The sequence below is a fragment of the Zootermopsis nevadensis genome, unplaced genomic scaffold (assembly GCF_977971745.1).
Source record: "Zootermopsis nevadensis isolate Lab colony 2312 unplaced genomic scaffold, Znev_1.0 Znev_ptg000029l, whole genome shotgun sequence".
NCBI lineage: Eukaryota > Metazoa > Arthropoda > Insecta > Blattodea > Termopsidae > Zootermopsis > Zootermopsis nevadensis.
In genome coordinates, this window is record NW_028259161.1 from 2,037,775 (window position 1) to 2,057,408 (window position 19,634).

At 40.4% G+C, this 19,634-nt stretch overlaps 1 protein-coding gene and 1 long non-coding RNA gene across 15 annotated transcripts in view; one reads left to right on the plus strand and one right to left on the minus strand.

Annotated features, from left to right (window-relative positions):
• The window catches only part of LOC110827345 (multiple PDZ domain protein), a 162,909-nt gene that overhangs the window by 37,401 nt on the left and 105,874 nt on the right, over positions 1 to 19,634 (minus strand). For 13 of the 14 annotated variants that reach the window (XR_015537646.1, XR_015537645.1, XR_015537647.1 and 10 more), the window contains 11 exons: positions 11,904 to 11,999; positions 9,157 to 9,249; positions 8,561 to 8,738; positions 7,967 to 8,168; positions 5,973 to 6,086; positions 4,177 to 4,197; positions 2,334 to 2,862; positions 1,240 to 1,344; positions 1,030 to 1,155; positions 729 to 905; positions 337 to 453 (listed from right to left, as the gene is read on the minus strand). Coding sequence is in view for 11 of the 14 variants with exons in the window: in XM_087358115.1 (XP_087214241.1) it covers positions 337 to 453; positions 729 to 905; positions 1,030 to 1,155; positions 1,240 to 1,344; positions 2,334 to 2,862; positions 4,177 to 4,197; positions 5,973 to 6,086; positions 7,967 to 8,168; positions 8,561 to 8,738; positions 9,157 to 9,249; positions 11,904 to 11,999 (1,758 nt within the window). In the remaining 3 variants the exon portion in view is untranslated. The remainder of the gene's footprint in view (positions 1 to 336; positions 454 to 728; positions 906 to 1,029; positions 1,156 to 1,239; positions 1,345 to 2,333; positions 2,863 to 4,176; positions 4,198 to 5,972; positions 6,087 to 7,966; positions 8,169 to 8,560; positions 8,739 to 9,156; positions 9,250 to 11,903; positions 12,000 to 19,634) is intronic. The other variant, XM_087358117.1, reaches the window with a different exon arrangement.
• Positions 10,531 to 13,598, plus strand: LOC147872235 (uncharacterized). Its single transcript, XR_015537649.1, has 2 exons — positions 10,531 to 10,904; positions 11,916 to 13,598. It is a non-coding gene; the product is annotated as an uncharacterized LOC147872235 (long non-coding RNA).

Consider the following 19,634-nt stretch of genomic DNA (forward strand, 5'->3'; position numbering starts at 1 on the left):
ATCAGCTGTCGGTATGGTATGAGTTTACAATTTTACAAAGGCTGTATCTGCTACCATCATCAGGGAGTGATATTATGAGTGATGCAACTGTTCGCTGCATTTAAAAATACACTTGACTTTTGGAGTGTTGACTCCTTGTTAAAGAGCGAGCCAATAAGGGAACGGTGGTCAAATTCACGTATCCACACAACCTGCTTGGGGCCACAGTCATTCCATATTGACACAGCTGATTGCCTCATTGCATTCAGTAACTCTGAAAGCTTAAAATCTCAAATAATGTATTTATGTGATTGGTTCCATTGAACAGCCTACGTCCCTACGTTGCTTGCTACGTACCTCTCGTCCCATCTTGGTGTAGATGCGCCCCTCCAAGTCCCTGATATCCTCCTCCTCCTCCTCGTCATCACTGGCCTCGCTGGATGAGTACTGTGGCTGCTCCTTGTCCTGCACCTCCTGCATCATAAGCCCATCTCAGTGACCAACAACACAAACAAGTGACCTACAGACAGACCCACATCTGCAGTAACACAACACACAGTTGAATGGCTGTACTGACTGTTTGAGAATGTCACTAATTAGACACATCATAGTGAACTTATAATTTGGTAACTAAAGTGTTTGCTGCATGACACCAGAAAAGAGGATGCCTCACTTTAAGATACGGTTGGTATTAAAGTAGATGGTGCAGGTCATGATTCTGTATGGGCACTCTGGCCCTTCAGTCTCACCTGGATCAGCTCTGGGCTCTGTGTTCTGGCCTGCGGGACGTGTGGAGGGGCCACCCTTAGAAGTTCTCTGGTGGGGGAAGAAGAAGTGGTGGAGGGCTGTCTCGAGCCACCAGCTGCTCCTGCGGAGGATGTGGACGCAACTTCAGTCGTATGACTCTCAACATCTCCGTCCACACTCTGCAATGAGTACGTGGGACATCCACTCATGCTTGCCAACTCACTCAGGACCCACAGGGGAGTTCTACTAACATTACAAAAGGGATACAAACACACATGCTAACAGACAGTGGACGTCACTTACCCACTGAATGAGGGACTGCACCAAGAAGCACACGGGGTTGCCTGCCCCACGTATCACTTCCACAGCTCGCTCGTGGCTTGCTTGCCGGAGATCAATGCCATCCACTTCCAATATTCTGTCTCCAGTCTGGAAAATTAATTAGCTCTGCCAGTGTTGTATCTCCATGATACAAAACAAAAAATGTGGAAGGATGCTTCAGTTCCAACATACCTTGAGCTCACCAGCACGGCCTGCTGGACTCTGGGGCAATACATTCTTTATGAAGATTCCTGAGATTGCTGACCCACTGTCTGGGCCTGCATTGTACAAATCAACCTGTGCACATACCAGTTCAGTAGTTATAAAACATACATTAAAATAAGAATCAAGAAGAAGTAGTCATACAGACACTGTCCATCTCATCATCCATGATTTTATCGCCCTAATAATGCTTGGTGAACATAATGAATGTTGAAATTTCATCCATTCTCCTGTTACTTCCTCTCTCACAGGTCAAGCCATATACTACCATTAGCACTCTGTTCTCAAACACCCTCTATCTAGAAATAAAAATGAAAAAAAAAATGGTATGGTATAAAGCACACATTTGCATATTCAAGAAAGGAAGAAGCACTTACTAACCCATATGCACACTTTTGTATTCATCATCACTATCGTGTCAGATATACGTCTAGCTGATCTGTTATGCTGTTCTTTTAAATTTCTTCTGTAGTATTATATAAGATCTGTTAACAGTCAAATTTGTATTCTGTCATCATTCTTTGATGGCTCATAATGCTGTCTCATGAAGTACAATTCAGTTGATGGCAATTTTCCCTCGAAAGTTCTCACGATCATATGACAATGTTGGTCTAGTACAGTGTTCCAAACAACTGATGTGATGCATCATAAGAATTTTTATAAAAAATTATATGCTTGGGGATTCTTATTAAAAAAGACAATATTTTGTCTTCTGTGATTAGAATTATAATACACACACACACACTATGATTCAACATTTCACATGCCTAGTCTTATAGGGCATATATTTGCAAATAGATGCATAGTTATGGTGATGTGTAGTTTCGTAACTCCTTTTTGTGAGATAAAATTCTGTGGTGGGCCATCATGTGTCCATTACAAATCAAGGTATGCCATGGGTAGAAAAAGGTTGCAGAATACTGGTCTAGAACGGCCTCAAAAACTTCAATTTTTGTACGTATGGCAATTAATAATGGATTGAAAATTCAGTTTATGATAATTTGTGAATTAACTAATGGCTATACAGTTTCCTCCAAAGTTCCTTTAATTTGATTACATCTTACCTTTCCTCCAACAATACTTATCCCCAGACTGCAGTTGGGTTCACGCAGGATCTCCACCATGCGCTCAGGACCCCAGTGCTTGGCTAGAAGCACCGAGGATGGGGATGAGGCCGTAGAAGCATGACCTTGCATCACAGTCATAGCTGAATCAGGTGGCAACTTAGTGCCTGAAGGGGTGGTAGGTTTTGAAGCTAGTGTACTTTCCTCGTCAATCTTTGAAGTTAACGCACTTTGCTCATCAGTCTCTGAGGTAAATGCACTTTGTTCGTAAATCTTTGACGTTAATGCACTTTGCTCATCAATCTTTGAGGTTAATGCACTTTGCTCATCTAGTGAGTCTCTTTTATAACTAGGCACTGTTATTACACTATCTTCCACAGTTCGTGGTAGCAGTTCCAAGTCTGAAGACTCTATCGTCACTCCTGCAGCCACTACAATGTCACACTCTTTCTCACCAGGTCCCCTGTAAGGCTCTTCACTTGGCACAACATCTGGAGCCTTCTCACCTCCCTGCTGTATGTATGGCGAGCTGTAACAAGCAACATTATTGGTTATTTAATGATACCAGTTACATACGGTTAATTCATTAATTGATCTCATAATATAAGTTATTTCTGGAAGAAGAAAAAAACTTTTACAATTATGCAACACCACTATTAAAAGTACTGTCATATATGTATGTTTGTGTATTTGATATATACATTTGTGATTTCGAAAGCAGATATATTGTCAGCTTATGTCTGGATCACTAAAATTTCCAGAGACAGTAAAATGTTTTACTACCCACACGACACTGACACATACGCACGTATGCACAGAGTTTTTAAAATTATTGCTAGGGGTGGTGCTTTCGATAGTAGAGTTATGTGGCAATTAAACACAGACAGAGGCCTTTTCAGTCAGGGAATGTGTACAAATAATTAAGCTATAAAAACTGGGCATAAGAGAATTATGAAGTAAGCCAGCAACATAAGGATATTTTGGTCACTGTGTAATGCAGTGGAACATTCATAACTTATTTTAAGGTGCTACTTCAGTGGACAGACTAAAGGAAACCATGAACGACCTAAATCAGGCAAAACAGTCGCATAACAAAAATATTAATACTTTGAATTGGGTTATAAGTATTTCCAAAACATTCATTAGGAAAGCCTCTCTAAGAACCTTAAAAGCAGTGTGTATTTCACAGATACCAACCACACTATAGATTTTATCTGGGGTAGATTACTGTTTAAATTGTTCATACAGAAAATTCCAGGTACATTAATATGACTGAATTTTCAAAGTTACCACATTCTGAAGTCTCAGCACTAAAGTTACTTGACTATAGTTGCCAGGCCATGCTGAGTGACATTTAAATTATAATACAAGGGGCTGACATGCACTACACCTCAGAGAAAGACCAGGAAACACAAGATGCCCCTAGAATAACAACTTGTTTCATAAACATAGATTAACTGTTTCCATGCATTACTGAAACACTTGACTGGAGGGGAATGTAAAAAGAGAAATGTGGCAGGTTTTAAACATTCATAAACTTAAAGTCTGTCACAGCAACTCATCAAATTATAATATCATTTTTATGCAAATGTTTGGTTTCAGGATTTCTCTCATGTGCTGCCTTCTTTAGTTACTCTATACAGCTAATATGAAAGTGATTTTTCCAGTTATGGATCAACAGAACAAGTCAGTTTCCAATTCCTTTCAGCACAAAAGAAATTCTAGAATTTTGCTCCTGATGCAAAATTCTTACCAATTACCATGATGAAGATAACTGAGACAGTAAAGTGTGTCAACGACTGGGGTTTAACACACACTCCAAGCTGCCATGCAACTAACTTACCGATAGTACTCAGGGAATATCCTAGGATAGCAAAGAACAAAACAAAATGAAGCATCATATATACAGCTGTGCTCAATGAAAGAAGCGTGCATCAATTGTGCAGCGCACCACACTCACAGGTAGATATCAAAACTGTGGATATGTCCAACCAGTTACAGTGTCTTTGGGGATTAGCTTCCATTATGGTGAACTTCAGTTATACAGGTTACACTGCATTATTTAATGATGCCATTAAACTTGCACAACAATGTTTCCCAGCAATGAGACCATGGTTCTTATTGTTGTACAACAATGACCCTGAACATGCATGTTGCCAACTTCCTAGTAAAAACATGACAAACAGGCAGACAGACATGGATGGGTCCATAAGATGTTCTCTGCTCATGTTAGGGCATGAAAAACACCTAAAAAAACCGATAGAAATTGTAAATGCAATGACAATCAGTCACCTGATGATGGGAGTACAGCCAACTCCTAAAATATCAAGCGCATCTCAGACAACAGATGATGTCCAACACAGAACTCATACAGAAGTGTATACTGTTATGCAGTTTGCCACTCCTGCTAGATGGCAATCCCAATTTATAATCATGATTGGAAGACTGGTTATTCTAGTTTTTTCATGTATTCTTCAGTACCTCCAGGCAAATGCTGGGACAGCGCCTTGAGTTACATATCTATTTCAATTTAACACTCCTCATCTCTCTATTACTCATTATTCAATGCAGTGAAACTCAATCAGTTAAATAAATTAAGAAAACCATTGCACTATGCAACAAAATGCAAATATGTGGAAGTGTAACACAATACGAACCTGCACCAAATAGAATGGGAGGGAGAGATAAATTTAAAGAAAGACAGACAAAGGCATACTCTTAAGCTGGCAGTATTTAGCGCAACCAAACTGCTGTAAGATGTTTCCATTCTTATTACTGGGAATGAATAAAAGCAGATACTGACATCTGCTGCACACTACAACTACTGAAACGTACATCTGTTCTCATAACCTGCCAAGCCACATGCAGCTTTTAATGTAAATAGTTAAGAGCAAAATACTATGTGTGTGCAAGAGAGACCAAAGTCTTCCTCTCACATGTGTCCCCTTACCTGAACAGAACCTATAATACAAAATGACAACTGTTAACAACATCTTTGCTCATACTGTGTTAGTCAGATATTAGCTTTTCCAAGTATTTCATTAAATATTTGTCATACTGAAAAAAGTTGCATACGAAAGCTACTGATCTGAATAAGATCAGTAACTTTATATCAATGAAACATTTCTGAGAAATCTTATAAGTTTACTGAAGTTCATGTAAAGGAGATTCCACCTGTCAACTTTAAGTAGAGACCCCCAATAAGAAAGTTTCTTTAAATCCATGGGACATCTCAGAGTTCAACCATGCAGATGAACTTACAGACAGACAAGACCTGTTTTATTTTGTGTGCTGTGTGCAAAGAACAAATAAAAATGTGGACAGCCAATTCATATGGCACACTACAATACGATGTGGTAGGCAAGGCAATGGGCAGATTGCCATCACATCTCCTTAATTAAAGCAATCACAATACACATAAAGGTAGAAAGGGAACTTGAAAGTAGAACTCCATGTACTCTTAATCTTGTGGGACTCTGTACACACCTGTTCCTTCTACTGTGACAATATATTGTTTTAAATTCTTGAGGGTACATGAATGAATTAGCATTGTGCTGAAGACAAACAGAAACATTACCAGTGGCTTTGTAAAGCCTGAAGGTTAAAGTTAATCATATGCATTAACAGCAGGTCACCCACCTTGGAGATATCTGGAGTGGCTGCTTCTGTAGGGCTGCCAGACCAGGTGGTGGTTCGGTATCCTGCAGCAATTTCCTGTAGGTTGCTGCTGCCTCCCCTGGGATGTATGTCACACTATAGAAGAAAGTGGCAGTATTTACAGACAGAAGACAATCAGACAGATATCCTGGGAATTTATAATTATTCTAAAATCAAAATACAAAACCTGTTAGAAATTTGTTATACTCAGGACAGATAAATGCAGAGATCATTTTGGTTACAAATCCTGAATGGAAAAAGAACTCTTGAGAGACAGAGATGGTGCAAGGGCGTGGACTGAATTAAAATGTGACAGGATGGAATCTTTTCATGAGGTTCTTAACATGGTAATGAATGTTAGAATTCCATAAAAGGCAGGAAATTCTTGAACTAGCTGATCAACTACCAGCTTCTCAATAAGGAATCTACTTCACAAATCTAGTTAGTTAAAAATCTTTCCCATACATATCCCTTTTTCTCTGTCTAGACAACCCACAGAGCCTGACCCATCCCTATGCAGCTGATGTGCACTGCTTCAAAAAGAGTTTCCTTTCTGAAGGAAAAGAAAGTTTAAGTAGATGGATCAGAATGTGAGTATTATTAGTGGTGCATTTTATGGATCCAAAAGATTAGATCTTAAATACTTGAATACAACTTACATTATCAACACAGTGACTAAAAGTAGTCACTTATAAATTCCACAGATCATGTTACAATGATTCATCATTTCTTGTCACAACAAAAATATATTTAAACTTTTTTTCAAAATATACCCCAATGAAAAATGAATTCTCTTCAAAGACACATACACACTCTGAATAGTACTAATATTGCACAGCTACCATGGTGTGGATACTGTCTAGTACTGATTCCAAATTAATACCATTAAGATGACTGCAGTCCATAAATGACAATGACACACAAATTATCTGCCACATATTTAGAGTACTGATGTCATGTCCAAGAAATATGGTTTGGGAAAATCCTTCAGATTCACCAGAATCAGAGAATCACAGGGTTTCTGGCACTGGATGGGCCATCTTATTACTAGAATCCCTCTCACAGTTGAAATTTTCTTTTGAGACAGGAATCAGCAAGAATACAACACACAAAGCACTTTCTACAGCCTATGTTCCGGCTGGGCCGACTCATTCAGTTTCTCATCCACTCACTCCCTTCTTTGTACATCTAGTCATTCGCTCACCAAACTAGTCACTGCCTTGCATGGACGTAAGTCATCTAATTCACTTCTTAACTACTTTGTTTAAATACCCACTCATTCACTCACTTTCAAACCTTTGGTTGTAACAATGTTGCTGCACACTGCCATCCACACAATGTGTAGGCACACAGTTGGTAATCCTGTTATCGTAATGGGATATGGCCATGGGGCTTCTGCAGGAAGTTGATATCCAATTTGCCTAATTTGCATAAGGTTACCTACAGTTCTACAGCCTTGACATGGCAGTCTGCTGTCACAATTAATCCTCAAGATGTTTTGCTTGGGTCTTTCCCACGGCCCAACACATCAATAATAATCAGAAATTTCCTTGTTAGCAATAAGCAGCTTCATATGTCATTAGCAATTACAACAAGGTGGAAATAGCCAGCTCAGAGGAATAAAACGTGGATATAACATGTGGAGGGAATTCTCATCAGAAGAGACCATTTTAGTGGCATTATTATGGCTAGGAGGATAAAATTAAAAAGGATATTAAAGAAGTTGTTGTGAGGATATGAATTGCCACTAAGCTTTTCTGACGACATTATAAACATTCAGGTTATGTAACAACACACTAATTGTTCACCAGGTGAATAATACCACCTGACAAATAACTATTATCCTCATAAGTGAGAGAAACAACCTGTGAGAGCAAGACCTATAAAATTAATGCAGTATGTCTGTGCTCAAGATCCAGTTCTATGGTCTGCTGAGAAGCAAGTTTTTACATGCACTGAAGTGAGTAATAATGTACCTTATGTCTGTCGAGAGGAGTTGTGTGCGTCGAAGGATGGCACGAGCTTGTGAATTAGTCACTTTGCGAAGGCTCTCATTGTTAACAGACAACAAGTAGTCACCAGGAATGATGCGACCATCACGGGCTATGCATCCACCTCCTGCCACCGCAACCACCAGCATCCCATTCACTCCTTTGTCTACCGAGTCCACATTTAGACCTAGAGAAAAAAACAAAACAACATGGGTCAGTGTTTAGCTCTCACTTTCTTATGGTTTTCTTCAACTCCAGGCAAATACAAAGTGCACAAAGAAAGAAAGAAAGAAAAACTCACAAGCACTTCCATACACATCACTCATAGTCAGTTGTGATAACAAATGATGAGTTAGTTGATTAAGCAGACAGCCCTAAGAGTCAGTGTAAGACACCCTTCATAATAATAGCAACACTAAAGGACATTAAATTCTAAAAATTATCATTGCTGCAACACGGCAAGCAATTCTTTATTCTGCTGATTATTTACCAACAGCAAAATTAAGATTCTGCATTCTGGAGATATGTTGTTAGTGGCACACTTAGTAATTCAGCAGATATTAACCTGCTGGTTCTTACCAAGAGGTTCAGCTCCTTTGTGGACTCGGATGTCCACCTCGAGAGAGGATGGAAACTGCAAAACATCTGCTGCCCAAGCTGCTGCCACTTCCTCTTCTTCTAGTTCTTCATCAGTCAGTTCACCAGAAAATGTCTGATGTGAGGCAATGAGGCGTTCTGTGGCTACTGGAACCATCAGCTGCAAGTTTTAAACTTAAGGTGAGACAGGAGGTAGCAAAGGTACCTTCTTTTTCTGCCTTCAGTCACAGTGATGCAACCCATAACATAACCCTCTAGTGGTAAAATTTATTCTTCTGCAGTACCAGTATAGTATTAAAGTGATTCAGCCCCACACAAACTCTTATTATAAATATGTTTCACATTGACTATGGCAGCTCAGGCATGACATAACATACTGCAAAAGTAATTACTTACTAAAATAGGTCAACAAGAACACATCCCAGTCAAACAGAAGCATATGGAGTAAGAAAGTCACCCTCCCCTGTGTTGAAGAAATTTTCAACCAACCACAACCAGTGAAGCATATTAGAAATTATAATCTATGAGTGGCTGCGTTCAAGTATCTTCATCAGCTTATTACCTTTAGTATCACTCACCTGCAGCAGGTCACTACTTTGGTCCTCATCAGTGCTGCGCTCTACCTCATCTTCTGACACTGGCGGAGGACTCTGAGGCACTGGAGGGGGCTCCTGTAACCATCACATACGAGGTTTAAAAAGACCAAAGCACTACCAGTATAAAATAGCAACTATAGAAACTGGCCCTTCAACTTCACAGCTAAATCCAATGAAGCAATTCATGCAGATCTTTGGGTACCTCAGATCAGCATCAGTAAGGCTTCACTATAAATAATTAATGCGCTAAGCTGCCAAGTCACACTGTTAACATCAGTGGTACTGAACTTCACAGTAAAATGTAACTATTAAATGGGGAAAATGTAACTGGAATAACAATAAAGTTACAAAGAATGTTATATAAATGACATGGCTGCACAACGTTCTTAGTGTTGCAACGCATCCCACACTTAAGTAGAAGCAAGCTCACATACCATTGTGATATTAAAGCTGTCACACAGGTTACTCACTGCACATTCTGTTTCAGGTACACTCATATGTAAGCCTGGAAAATACACTAGAAATATTTAATATGGGGCAATATTGCAATACACTGGAGAGGTATCATGTCTACAAAATCATGAAATATAGCTTACTACTCAACGGTACTTACTATAGCATCCCCAATCCAGTTTTTGAACCACTGATATAATCATTTCCACTAGATGCTGGTAAAAACGGTGGTATTTCAAGTTCAGGGCATTCACCTGCCCTGGGTGCGTAAAATCTGTGCATCTACCTGTCCTTCATCTTACCGGAACATAATTTAATAACTAAAACATTAAAATATACAGAGTCTACTGATGTATTCCATACTAAAAATTTCTGAGTGCCCCTCCAAGTAATTCAAATGCAGTTCAAACGGTGTTAGTTCCACGTAAGTTAAAATCTACAATCTGTCTACAGTTTCCAAAGTCTATAATTTAAACTACATACAATCACCTTTTAAAAATATAAGAATGTCGATTTCATAAATGATCATGTTCACAGATCATAATCTGAACCTACGGAGCTATGATACGTCTTTGTACGCGAACGTTGATAAGCCTGATAAAGTAAATATTTATACTAAACAGTTGCATGGTGACATATAACGATTATCCGTTTTTAAATGAATACAATCTTTTCTCTGCAAGCTAAACAAATACAGCTGAACTCGCTGTCACTGATATAATTTGTTTCGATCCTCCACAAAGATATGAATAGCCATTGCTGCCCGCGATAATACAAGGACATGTCTGAAAATCCAAATGGAAGAGTTCAGTTGGCAGACCAAGACGTAAATGGGAGGGTAATATGTAACTGTACAGAACATAAATTTGGAGTAAAGGTGTGGACTGGATAGGGGTGCTTCTATTCAGGCTAATGGAAAGGGCGATGAATCTTGAGGTTCCATAAAAGTAGGAGACAGTTGAATAATGATCAGCTGCTCACGAAATACATTTAGTTCGTGCAAGGAACGCATAAACCCCTCTTTCCTTCCAAGAAACTGCACATCGCGACCAACACCGCCCTTGCTCCGGAGCGCGCGCAGTATTGGCCGTGCCCCGCCGAACGTGAATTGACCCGACTGGCTAGGGCACGTTCGTTCACACGTTACGTAACGACGGCGTTTACCATAAGGTGAAGATACTACGTACGGTGAAGGTGCGAGCACAAGGAAGGAAGCGGACGTTGTGTGTTTCAACCCGTGCGTCACACACAACCATGCAGAAAAAATGCACGCGCAGGTAACAACCTGACCCCCCATGTATCTTTAGTATCTCAGTAGTCATAGAAATAATTTGCGTTTTGCTTCAGTCCTCACGTGAGATTCATCCCCCACCTTTGTGGTTATGTTCGTAGTCACAAACATTCCAGAGGTCTTACTTCAACTAAATGTTGTAATATAATCTTTAAACATCGTGTGTTACAGAATATAAGCATTTCTGAAGATGAAAAGAGTAAACAAATGCAAAACGAATAACAAAATGTGTAAACAATGGCCAGTATTTGGAATGTAGTATTCTTTTTGTGAATTTAGCAATGATTTTAATTATTTGACTGTGAAATATTCAGAACAACTGTTCAAAATAGTTAATGATGTTACGAAAATCCTCACGTAAAAGTTACTGCTATAACTTTTCGGAGGTTGCCTCTGAAAGGTTAAAGGAAGAGGCATCCACTACGTGGGACGCGTTATAAGGATCTAGCCATTGTCCGTAAGTTATTGAATTGCAATTCAAGGTGCGCGTGAACTCTGTTAAAAGTCAGAATATTATTAGGCGTGAATTTGAAGAAATGCTTTAATGACATGTTATCATTTCGATAAACGCGAGGTTTATTAATGAAATGAGTACCAAATCATACCACTGGCGCTACGCAAACACTTGCCGTCCTCAAAGTCCGTTAAAAAAAACCTTGGTAAAATATTTCGAATACGCGCGGTCATAAAACTCGTTTCGACAATGATCGTCAGAATCTCGAAAACCACATGCCCCATCAAGGAAACGCACGGAAGCAGAATTTTGTAAACTTTGCCTTAAAAACAGGGCAAATGATCAAGAAATCCCTAAAATTACAAGTGGTTTATGATGCTCAAACCTTACATTCTATACCATAACGCTACATGTGTGATCAGTTCACGCTCCGTGGGCGAATCCCAAAACCCGTTTAAACAAGAACTTAGGAAAGCCTCCGAAAGAAACCGGCCTATTACTACAGTCTAGCTCGCAAATAACAGTACTCACCGTGTCTTCCAGTTCGGGCGAGACGGACCCAGAACTGCTGAACATAGAGTGGTCATCCAGAGTGGGCGTGGCCTGGCTGAGGCCCTCCAGCAGCTCCTGCAACAGGAAGGCGAATAAGACCGGGACCAATAAGCACGCACACGTCCTGGAACCAGAGCCCGCCACTGAACATAACTCCTGAGGCGGTTTCATCCAACTTCAGCCATCATCATTCGTCGTCCTGAGATCCGAGGTCGCATTCCAAGGGGTTTTCCCGACAAAATTCCGTATGCACTTCTTGTTTCCCTCAGCCCATCGCAGCATTCTAGATTTCACTGACGTAACAATGCGATATGACCACGTAGTTCCTAATTCTGTGATATTCTAAATTGTACGCTGACTTCAATCATGTTTTATTCAAATACTCTTTGTTTCTCTGTTTCTAAGCACCTGCAGTTTGTGTCCTTATCTCAGAGTAAGATTCAGTGTTCAGCCGTTGGGGTGCAACACGTCGATTGCCTAACAACACGGAAGATAAAAAAAGAGGAACCCCACAAACCGATCCGTGCGACACGTTACATTAAAGACACAGAACACACGAGAAACTGAAAAATACGGGGTTTATACTTCTCTGATAGAAAGTAGTTAAAGGAGAGCAACTGCAGAGTCCCACGGACTTGTAACAGCGGTTCCAAATATTTTACTTCGTTTTGTAGGTAAAACTACTCACGCATGTTCCTGGGGCCGAAGGCACAATTGACACTCTGATATCACCAGTCCTCACTGCCAGTTCACTATCTAATCACTACAGTTTTAACCAGACCATGCCTTGAAACAAAGCAGGCTTTCGAACGCCGTGGCTTTTGCAGAAGGAACAACCTTCGCGTCCCGGCCAATTCACGTGTCCTAACTCAAACACTCCAGTAAAATACCGGAAGACAGTGCTAAAACAGGCCACGATCACGCCCCTCTCAATTTACCATTCACAATCATTCAGTTACTGTAAAAAGTATAGTCTATGTACTTGAAACAGCGTCATTAAATAACCTATATAACAAACCGGGCTGAGGATCTACTGCAGGTTGCAGACTGAAACAGGAAGTACGATTCGCCATCTGTGGACAAATTATGCAAGTGTTAAGATTTCTTATGTCACTCTCCTGAATGACTGCTGGCTTTTAGCTTCTCGGTGGTACCGGGGATGAGCCTCGTCACAAGACAACGAAATGTCGGCTGCCACGATATTTACAAAACCATACGTCTGTTTCAGAACTCTTTAACAATTACCGGTTACAATATTTGTAATGATGAACTGGGATGTATGGGGAAGGACATGACCATTCCCTACGTTAAAGTAATATCGCAGTGCTTGCTTGTACGGCCTTAGAAAACCACTAGGACGTACCAGGACAGTCGGTATTCGTGCCGAGAATGGAACCCGGGACCTACCAAATACACAACAGCAGTGATAATCATTCGACCACTGAAAATCGGCCACATCAAAGAAGAAAGAAAACCTTTGACATTGCTTCAGTTGTCACTTCAAATTATTTCAAACCAACTACAATACCAAGTTACGACAATACATTTTAGCGCAGAGAGAGAGAGAGAGAGATCAAAAGACGTATTTTTAAAACCTGTTAATGTGAATGACAACCTTATAACAATGTAACTCGATGAACGGAAAATGAAATATAACAAGGATATCATACTACATTCATATTTACTAAATATACTCAAGAATTTGATGTACTTTGTGTCGAAGACAGCTCATTGTATTAAGAAAGTGTAACAGAGCTTTCTCAAGAGTTACATTTTTCTAAAATATTTATGGTTACAAAGTCCATGCTGTCCAGCTGTAACAAAAGGGCCCACACATCAACAGCTAACTGTAGCCTACCAGTAAACAGTGGGAGTCCGCCATATTTATCAAGACGAGTGTGGCAATGTTAGTTTGATTTCGGTTAGGATTCATACGTGCACATGTATTTTCGCCTGGCTGACTTGTCAGCAATAAACTATTCATAAATATATTACATTCTTTCCCCCCCCCCCCCCCCAAGGGTTCTCTTTCGTCTGGTACTGCAAAAACGAAGTAAGTCCACTATTATTCCGTTTGAAATTACTGGGTTTCTGAACTTTGTCCATCGTGATATTCAACGATGGACAAAGTCCAGAAACCCACTACTTTAAATGTAGCGCAACATCGCCAGAGCCCTTTGGAATTGTATTATTCCGTTGCTTAGCAACCGTTTAATTAATAAATTGCCACGATGCGGCGCAACATAGTATTTATCAATAGCACGCTACATATTCACAAGATTGTCCTAACAAAAGACATTCCTTTATTTCAGTTCAGTTTATTTTCAGAGGAAGCCACATAACCGGTCGTCTTCCCGTATCCGTAAAGAACGGTTCAGCTACAGTAAAGCCCCGATGGGAGCCCCATCGAAGCCCTGCAGGTGAAACACACAATACGTCTCACGTCTCAGATAATCAGCTTCCACACCAACCTTGCCGCAAAGGCCGGTCGGGTGCTAGAGGGCCATTACGGTCCACTTGAGTGCAGGCGGAGAATTCCGTGACGCACAAACAGCGGCCATTAATATTTCTAAACCTCCATAAAACATTTAATTACTATGGCGTTAATGCAATATTCATCACTACACACCTTTACTTCCTCTCCGGCACTACAGGGAGACGGAATCACGTTGTATATCATTTTACATTAATACCAAAGCGTCCGTAAAACAAAATCCTTATGGGGAGGCCTAAGAAAATTACAGAATGTAGAGTTTAACGATGTGTACTCTCCAGAAAATACTATTACGATGATCAAATCAAGATATGTGCGGAACATGTAGCGCGCATGCGAGATGAGAAATGCATAGAAAGTTTTAGTAAAGAGGGAGAAAAGAGACCACTAGGATGACCTACGCACAGATCTGAGAATAATATTAAAATAGCTCTCAGAGAAAAGAAACAGGGTTCTATTATATAAATAAAAATTTCACTTTGTATGGTCCTCATGCCGAAATATAAAATATGTGATCAAATGTGATAGAAATTACAACATTTATAAAATGGTTTCTGGAAAGCAATTTCAATGCAAAATACAAAAAGGTCACATTATTGATACAAACACACCTCCTTGACTAGTATTCAAACCTACATTAGCCAGTTACATACTGAGCTGAACTGCGATGCTGTGACGACAGGGCCACAGAGACATGCTTCCCCGCAAAACAGATGTGTCGGAGAAGATGCCGCACGAGCAAGGCGCAAAGTCTTACAGTCAGCTGTGCAATCGCCACAGCACGTACTGTACGTGCTACGTTCTGAATGTCATGCATTCCGATCCCACCCGATATTCGCACTTTTGTAATAAGGCATCGCGAATCCAGGGCAAAATGCCACTTCGGTTACACTCGCTGTGAGCTCTTTTAACTGGCTACAGGTTAGGCGGCCGGGGTCTGATTTCTGGCAGAAGAAAAAGTTGTCATTGCCACCACAGGGTTTGTGTATCACCTAACCCGCGACCCAAGAGGGGCAAGATTCTTTCACCGCCTCTATCTAGCAGGGAGGCCTCCACATGTCTTAAACGCGGAGGTTTTGGCGATCGAACAAGAAAGTAGCTTGTTTCCATGGAGATGCCCTGAACAGCCTATCGACAAACCGGCACAGGGCAGTTTAGGCAAATCGCATAAGCACGAGCTGTGCCCACACGGTCCTAACGGGAAAGGGAAAGCGTTGCTCTATCTAATTAAAAGAAAGAAGTTCTCGAGAGAAATTATGACGCCGTACTTCCCTTCAATCTATATGAGACTAGTATTAATTATAAAATCAATTCCATGCAGTCTGAGACCTGAAGTTTTCACGGCGTCACAACCGTTAAGGTCGTGACCCATTCCCGTGCGTCGTTTCTACCAGAATATTTCCAACTACGATTTGTCAGACATAACTTTAAAGTTCGTAACTCCCGTTTGTAATTTTAAGCAAATACAAATAATTCAAAATAATATGTGGCGGCATATTTACGACCCCTCTCCGCACTAGACAGAGCGCGCCTGGCTTATAACGTTCCTCTTTACTTATCTATCGCCTTCAAACAGGAAGTTAAATATTCATTTCACGAGAACCCGGTCCTAACTGTTTTAGTCTTCAAGAATGACTTACAAAAGTGTTGCATATTTTCCAAAGATTTATTGTGACATTAACTTTAGAACTCTACAATAAGTGAAGCTAGTGCTGCTCCCACCACAGATGTTTGCACAATAACTGTGTTGGGCGTAATGATTGTGAGAACCAAAAATTAGAAAGGTGGGATGGACTCTAATGGTACGATGTTCATACCAAGTTTCATACACTTCAGTCAACAAGTAAGGGGCAGGAACACGCAGACATGATGGTTCCGCAAACTGTCAGAATAACACCATCAGACTGCCAGCTTTGGCGCAACTCCTAATTCTGCTATAAATTCTGACAACCTGTTAAGGCTAAGCAAGCCACCCTCAATGACAACAGGGAACAGTGTTCTGCTGGCTCAGGTGGAACTGTAACCTTTCGGATTCAAAACTGAGAAGGTGTGAAATCAAGACAAGAAGTTCTGGATGGAAGTATGACGCCAACTTTAATTAAAATACTTTAATCCACATGTTGGCATTCACAGAACTACAAATTAATTATATACAATTTAATCATTTGCAGCTGTGCATAAAAGTATTTCATACACAATTTGTGGGTATGTTTATCACGTGTGTCAATACAGAACTTAACACGCCTAGCTTCAATGGTACTCGGTAATCAACATCAAACGGAAGGCTAAACACAGATATCACACATCTGCCACATTCTCCTAATCCCCTCTCCAACCTAAAAGTTACATTTTTTTGCTACCACATTCATCAGAAATGAATCATCTAAAGTAGTAAGTGGCACAACTCTCAGTCCCAGCTCATAACTGTTAGCACTCACTCGTGCAAGGGTGGATGCACCTCTAGTGGCATTTGTTTGCACCAAGTTGGCTCATAAGTAATTAGTGGGTGCAGGGAATTAATACAAGGGATGCTGGCATGGCCTGACCTGCTCAAAGCACTGTATTATTCAAAGTCCCACCTTCGCTTTACTCAATGATCAGCTGTAAATTCAGTCCATGTTTGTACAGTTTAAATCCACTGTCATAAATGCAAAGGAGAATAAGAAAAAGGCAAGAAAACAGATGGTCCTCTATAGCTAAGAACAGTCTTAGGTGGGAAGAGAAAGTAGCGTGTGCGGGAGAGACGAGAAATTCGTAGAAAAAAAATTATTAAGGAACTGGAATGGATATAGGAGAGATGACGATCTGTAACACCGATAAGACTAAACAGCAAGACAACCAGAAGCCACAACTCACACAAAAGAAAGCAGTTGTGGCCTACTCCAATTACTCTGGATTTGGCTGAAAGAACTATGGAAAACTGTAGACTGGCAGCAAGGTTTTGGCCACAAGTTAAATGAGACTACTATTGTGCCAATTACCAATTCAAGAGACGGGGACGGTAAAACACTCTATAGTACTTGGTTTGAATTTATTATGCTGGAGCAGTGGATTATGCCGTATGCAGGCGACCAATTCACTGTCTGCACAGACAGACCCACACAAGGCTGGGAGAGGGTGTTCAGAACATAGTGATAAAAATGAATGGGAGGAAGAATGAAAGAACTTATAAAATGGCAGATCAGACAACAAATGTGTGCAGAGAAAAGGAACTAGGACATTCAAAACTGACAGAGATGGAAAGAAACTGAAGGAAAAACTGATGATACACTAAAAGTGTGGTAGGCAGCAGACAACTTCAGCTTCTGGAAGATACTTCAACATATTATTCAAATCAGAAGCCAACGCATCATGCCCCAAAACTCCAATAAATTAGAAATTCTGGAAGCCCCTAATTCTCTAGAGCCTTAAGAGGGCAGCCTAGACAAATAAAGGAGCAGTACGTGATGGAAGGAGGCCAAAATCCAGGATAAGGACCAGGGAATGTTGACAGCTCTTTACATCTCTGCACCAACGTAAGTAGAGTAAGATCAATAAAGTAAGTGAGCTGACCCTCACACAATAAGTGCATGGTTTTACTGCACTTCAAACTGCAACAGCAAACTTAGCAACACACAGAACCCACTGGTAAAGCGTCATGCACAGGACTTACCTGCAAAATGCTCATCAGGAGAGAGGGATACGATCAGCGCAATTCACTTATACCTCAGACAACTAAACCAAGTGAGTTACAAATGAATAGGTCTCGGTCACACTATTCCTCTGTTGATAACATAGTGACAACATATTTTAAATTTGGTTTGTGAGAACTGGAGGACCCTTAATTTAGACTTAAAATAACAGCTTTAAACCACGAAGCCCAATCCCTTTTACTATGAATGAACTCAGGTATGTATCATCAACCAGGTTAGAGAGTTATTTAAGAAGAACAACTGGTGAAAGTTCTAAACTAATCTGGACCACATGGTAAGCGATACGTCTGCTCTGTTAGCCATCAGGCTATCTCAGCCTATGAGAACTTACACCTCAGGACAAGATTCCTTGAATAAGAACAAGACTGGCAGACAACAGCATCAAAAACAAGTCATGAAATATTACCATAACAACTCAGGCGTGTTCAGTACGTTAGTAATCCTAGTGCTCTATTATAAATAGCATAAAATAGGAATGTCAGATGAACAAGAACTTCTAATATCAAAACACATCAAAACCAATCCAATGGTAACACAATATAAAGACCAGAGATGGCTGTCTTCGGGGTTGTAGCACCAAGCAGTCTGGTAAAGTTTACCAACATTTCAGAGGTCCTTGCTGTCTCCGTCATCAGGGCGATGAGTATCGCCAGACTACACGGCACTATAACCCAAGAGACAGCCGTCTTTGGACTCACCACAATGAAAACATCAAATCCTAGTTAATATAAAGACCCCTTTTGTTTCATTAACAGAAAGTGTATTGGGCAACTCTTCTTCAAAACATTCTTTGTTCCAATAAATATTTAATGAATTACATTCGAGATGAGCAGAAAAACAAATGTAAGCAGAAGCGCGTCATTTTTTTTGTGTGTGTGTAAAACTCTTTAGTATCATATTTTAAGAAAATCCATTCAGCGGTTTTCAAGTTCCACGTGACAGACATACGGCAAAGATAATAGGCAACTTTTCACTGTGAATAAACCAAAAATCAGCTGCAAATTATGAACACATAACAGCTTCCTATCCAGACCTGCGCAACAGAAATCATCTCAGAACGATAAGAACATGACACGCATGCACACAGCAAGTATCGTGCACATGCTGACCAAACACCGTGTGGAAAATTGCAATTTGCAGAGTGTGGAACAAATAATGTTAGAGCAGTTGTAAAAACTGTGAAACCTCCCAGGCTGTAAAATGTACTTTGTACCTTACAATCTGCCTGCCAACCTCTTAAAACAAATCACATGATATACACCCACCACCTGCTAACCCCAAAGGGGAAAAGCAAGTACTTCAGCAAAATTTTGAATATTTCCTGAAACAAACGGTCCTTCATGCAATGCAAACAATCACGCATCATGCAGTCACTACATATAGATTCCACCCCACACCAGCAATTCTGAAAGTCAGGGATGGTGTGAGGAACGAAACACTTACCTGCGACAAGCCTGGTCCACACACTTCAACGCATCTGCCTTCCAACTGACATGGCATTTAGCGAGTGAACCAAGCATTAGA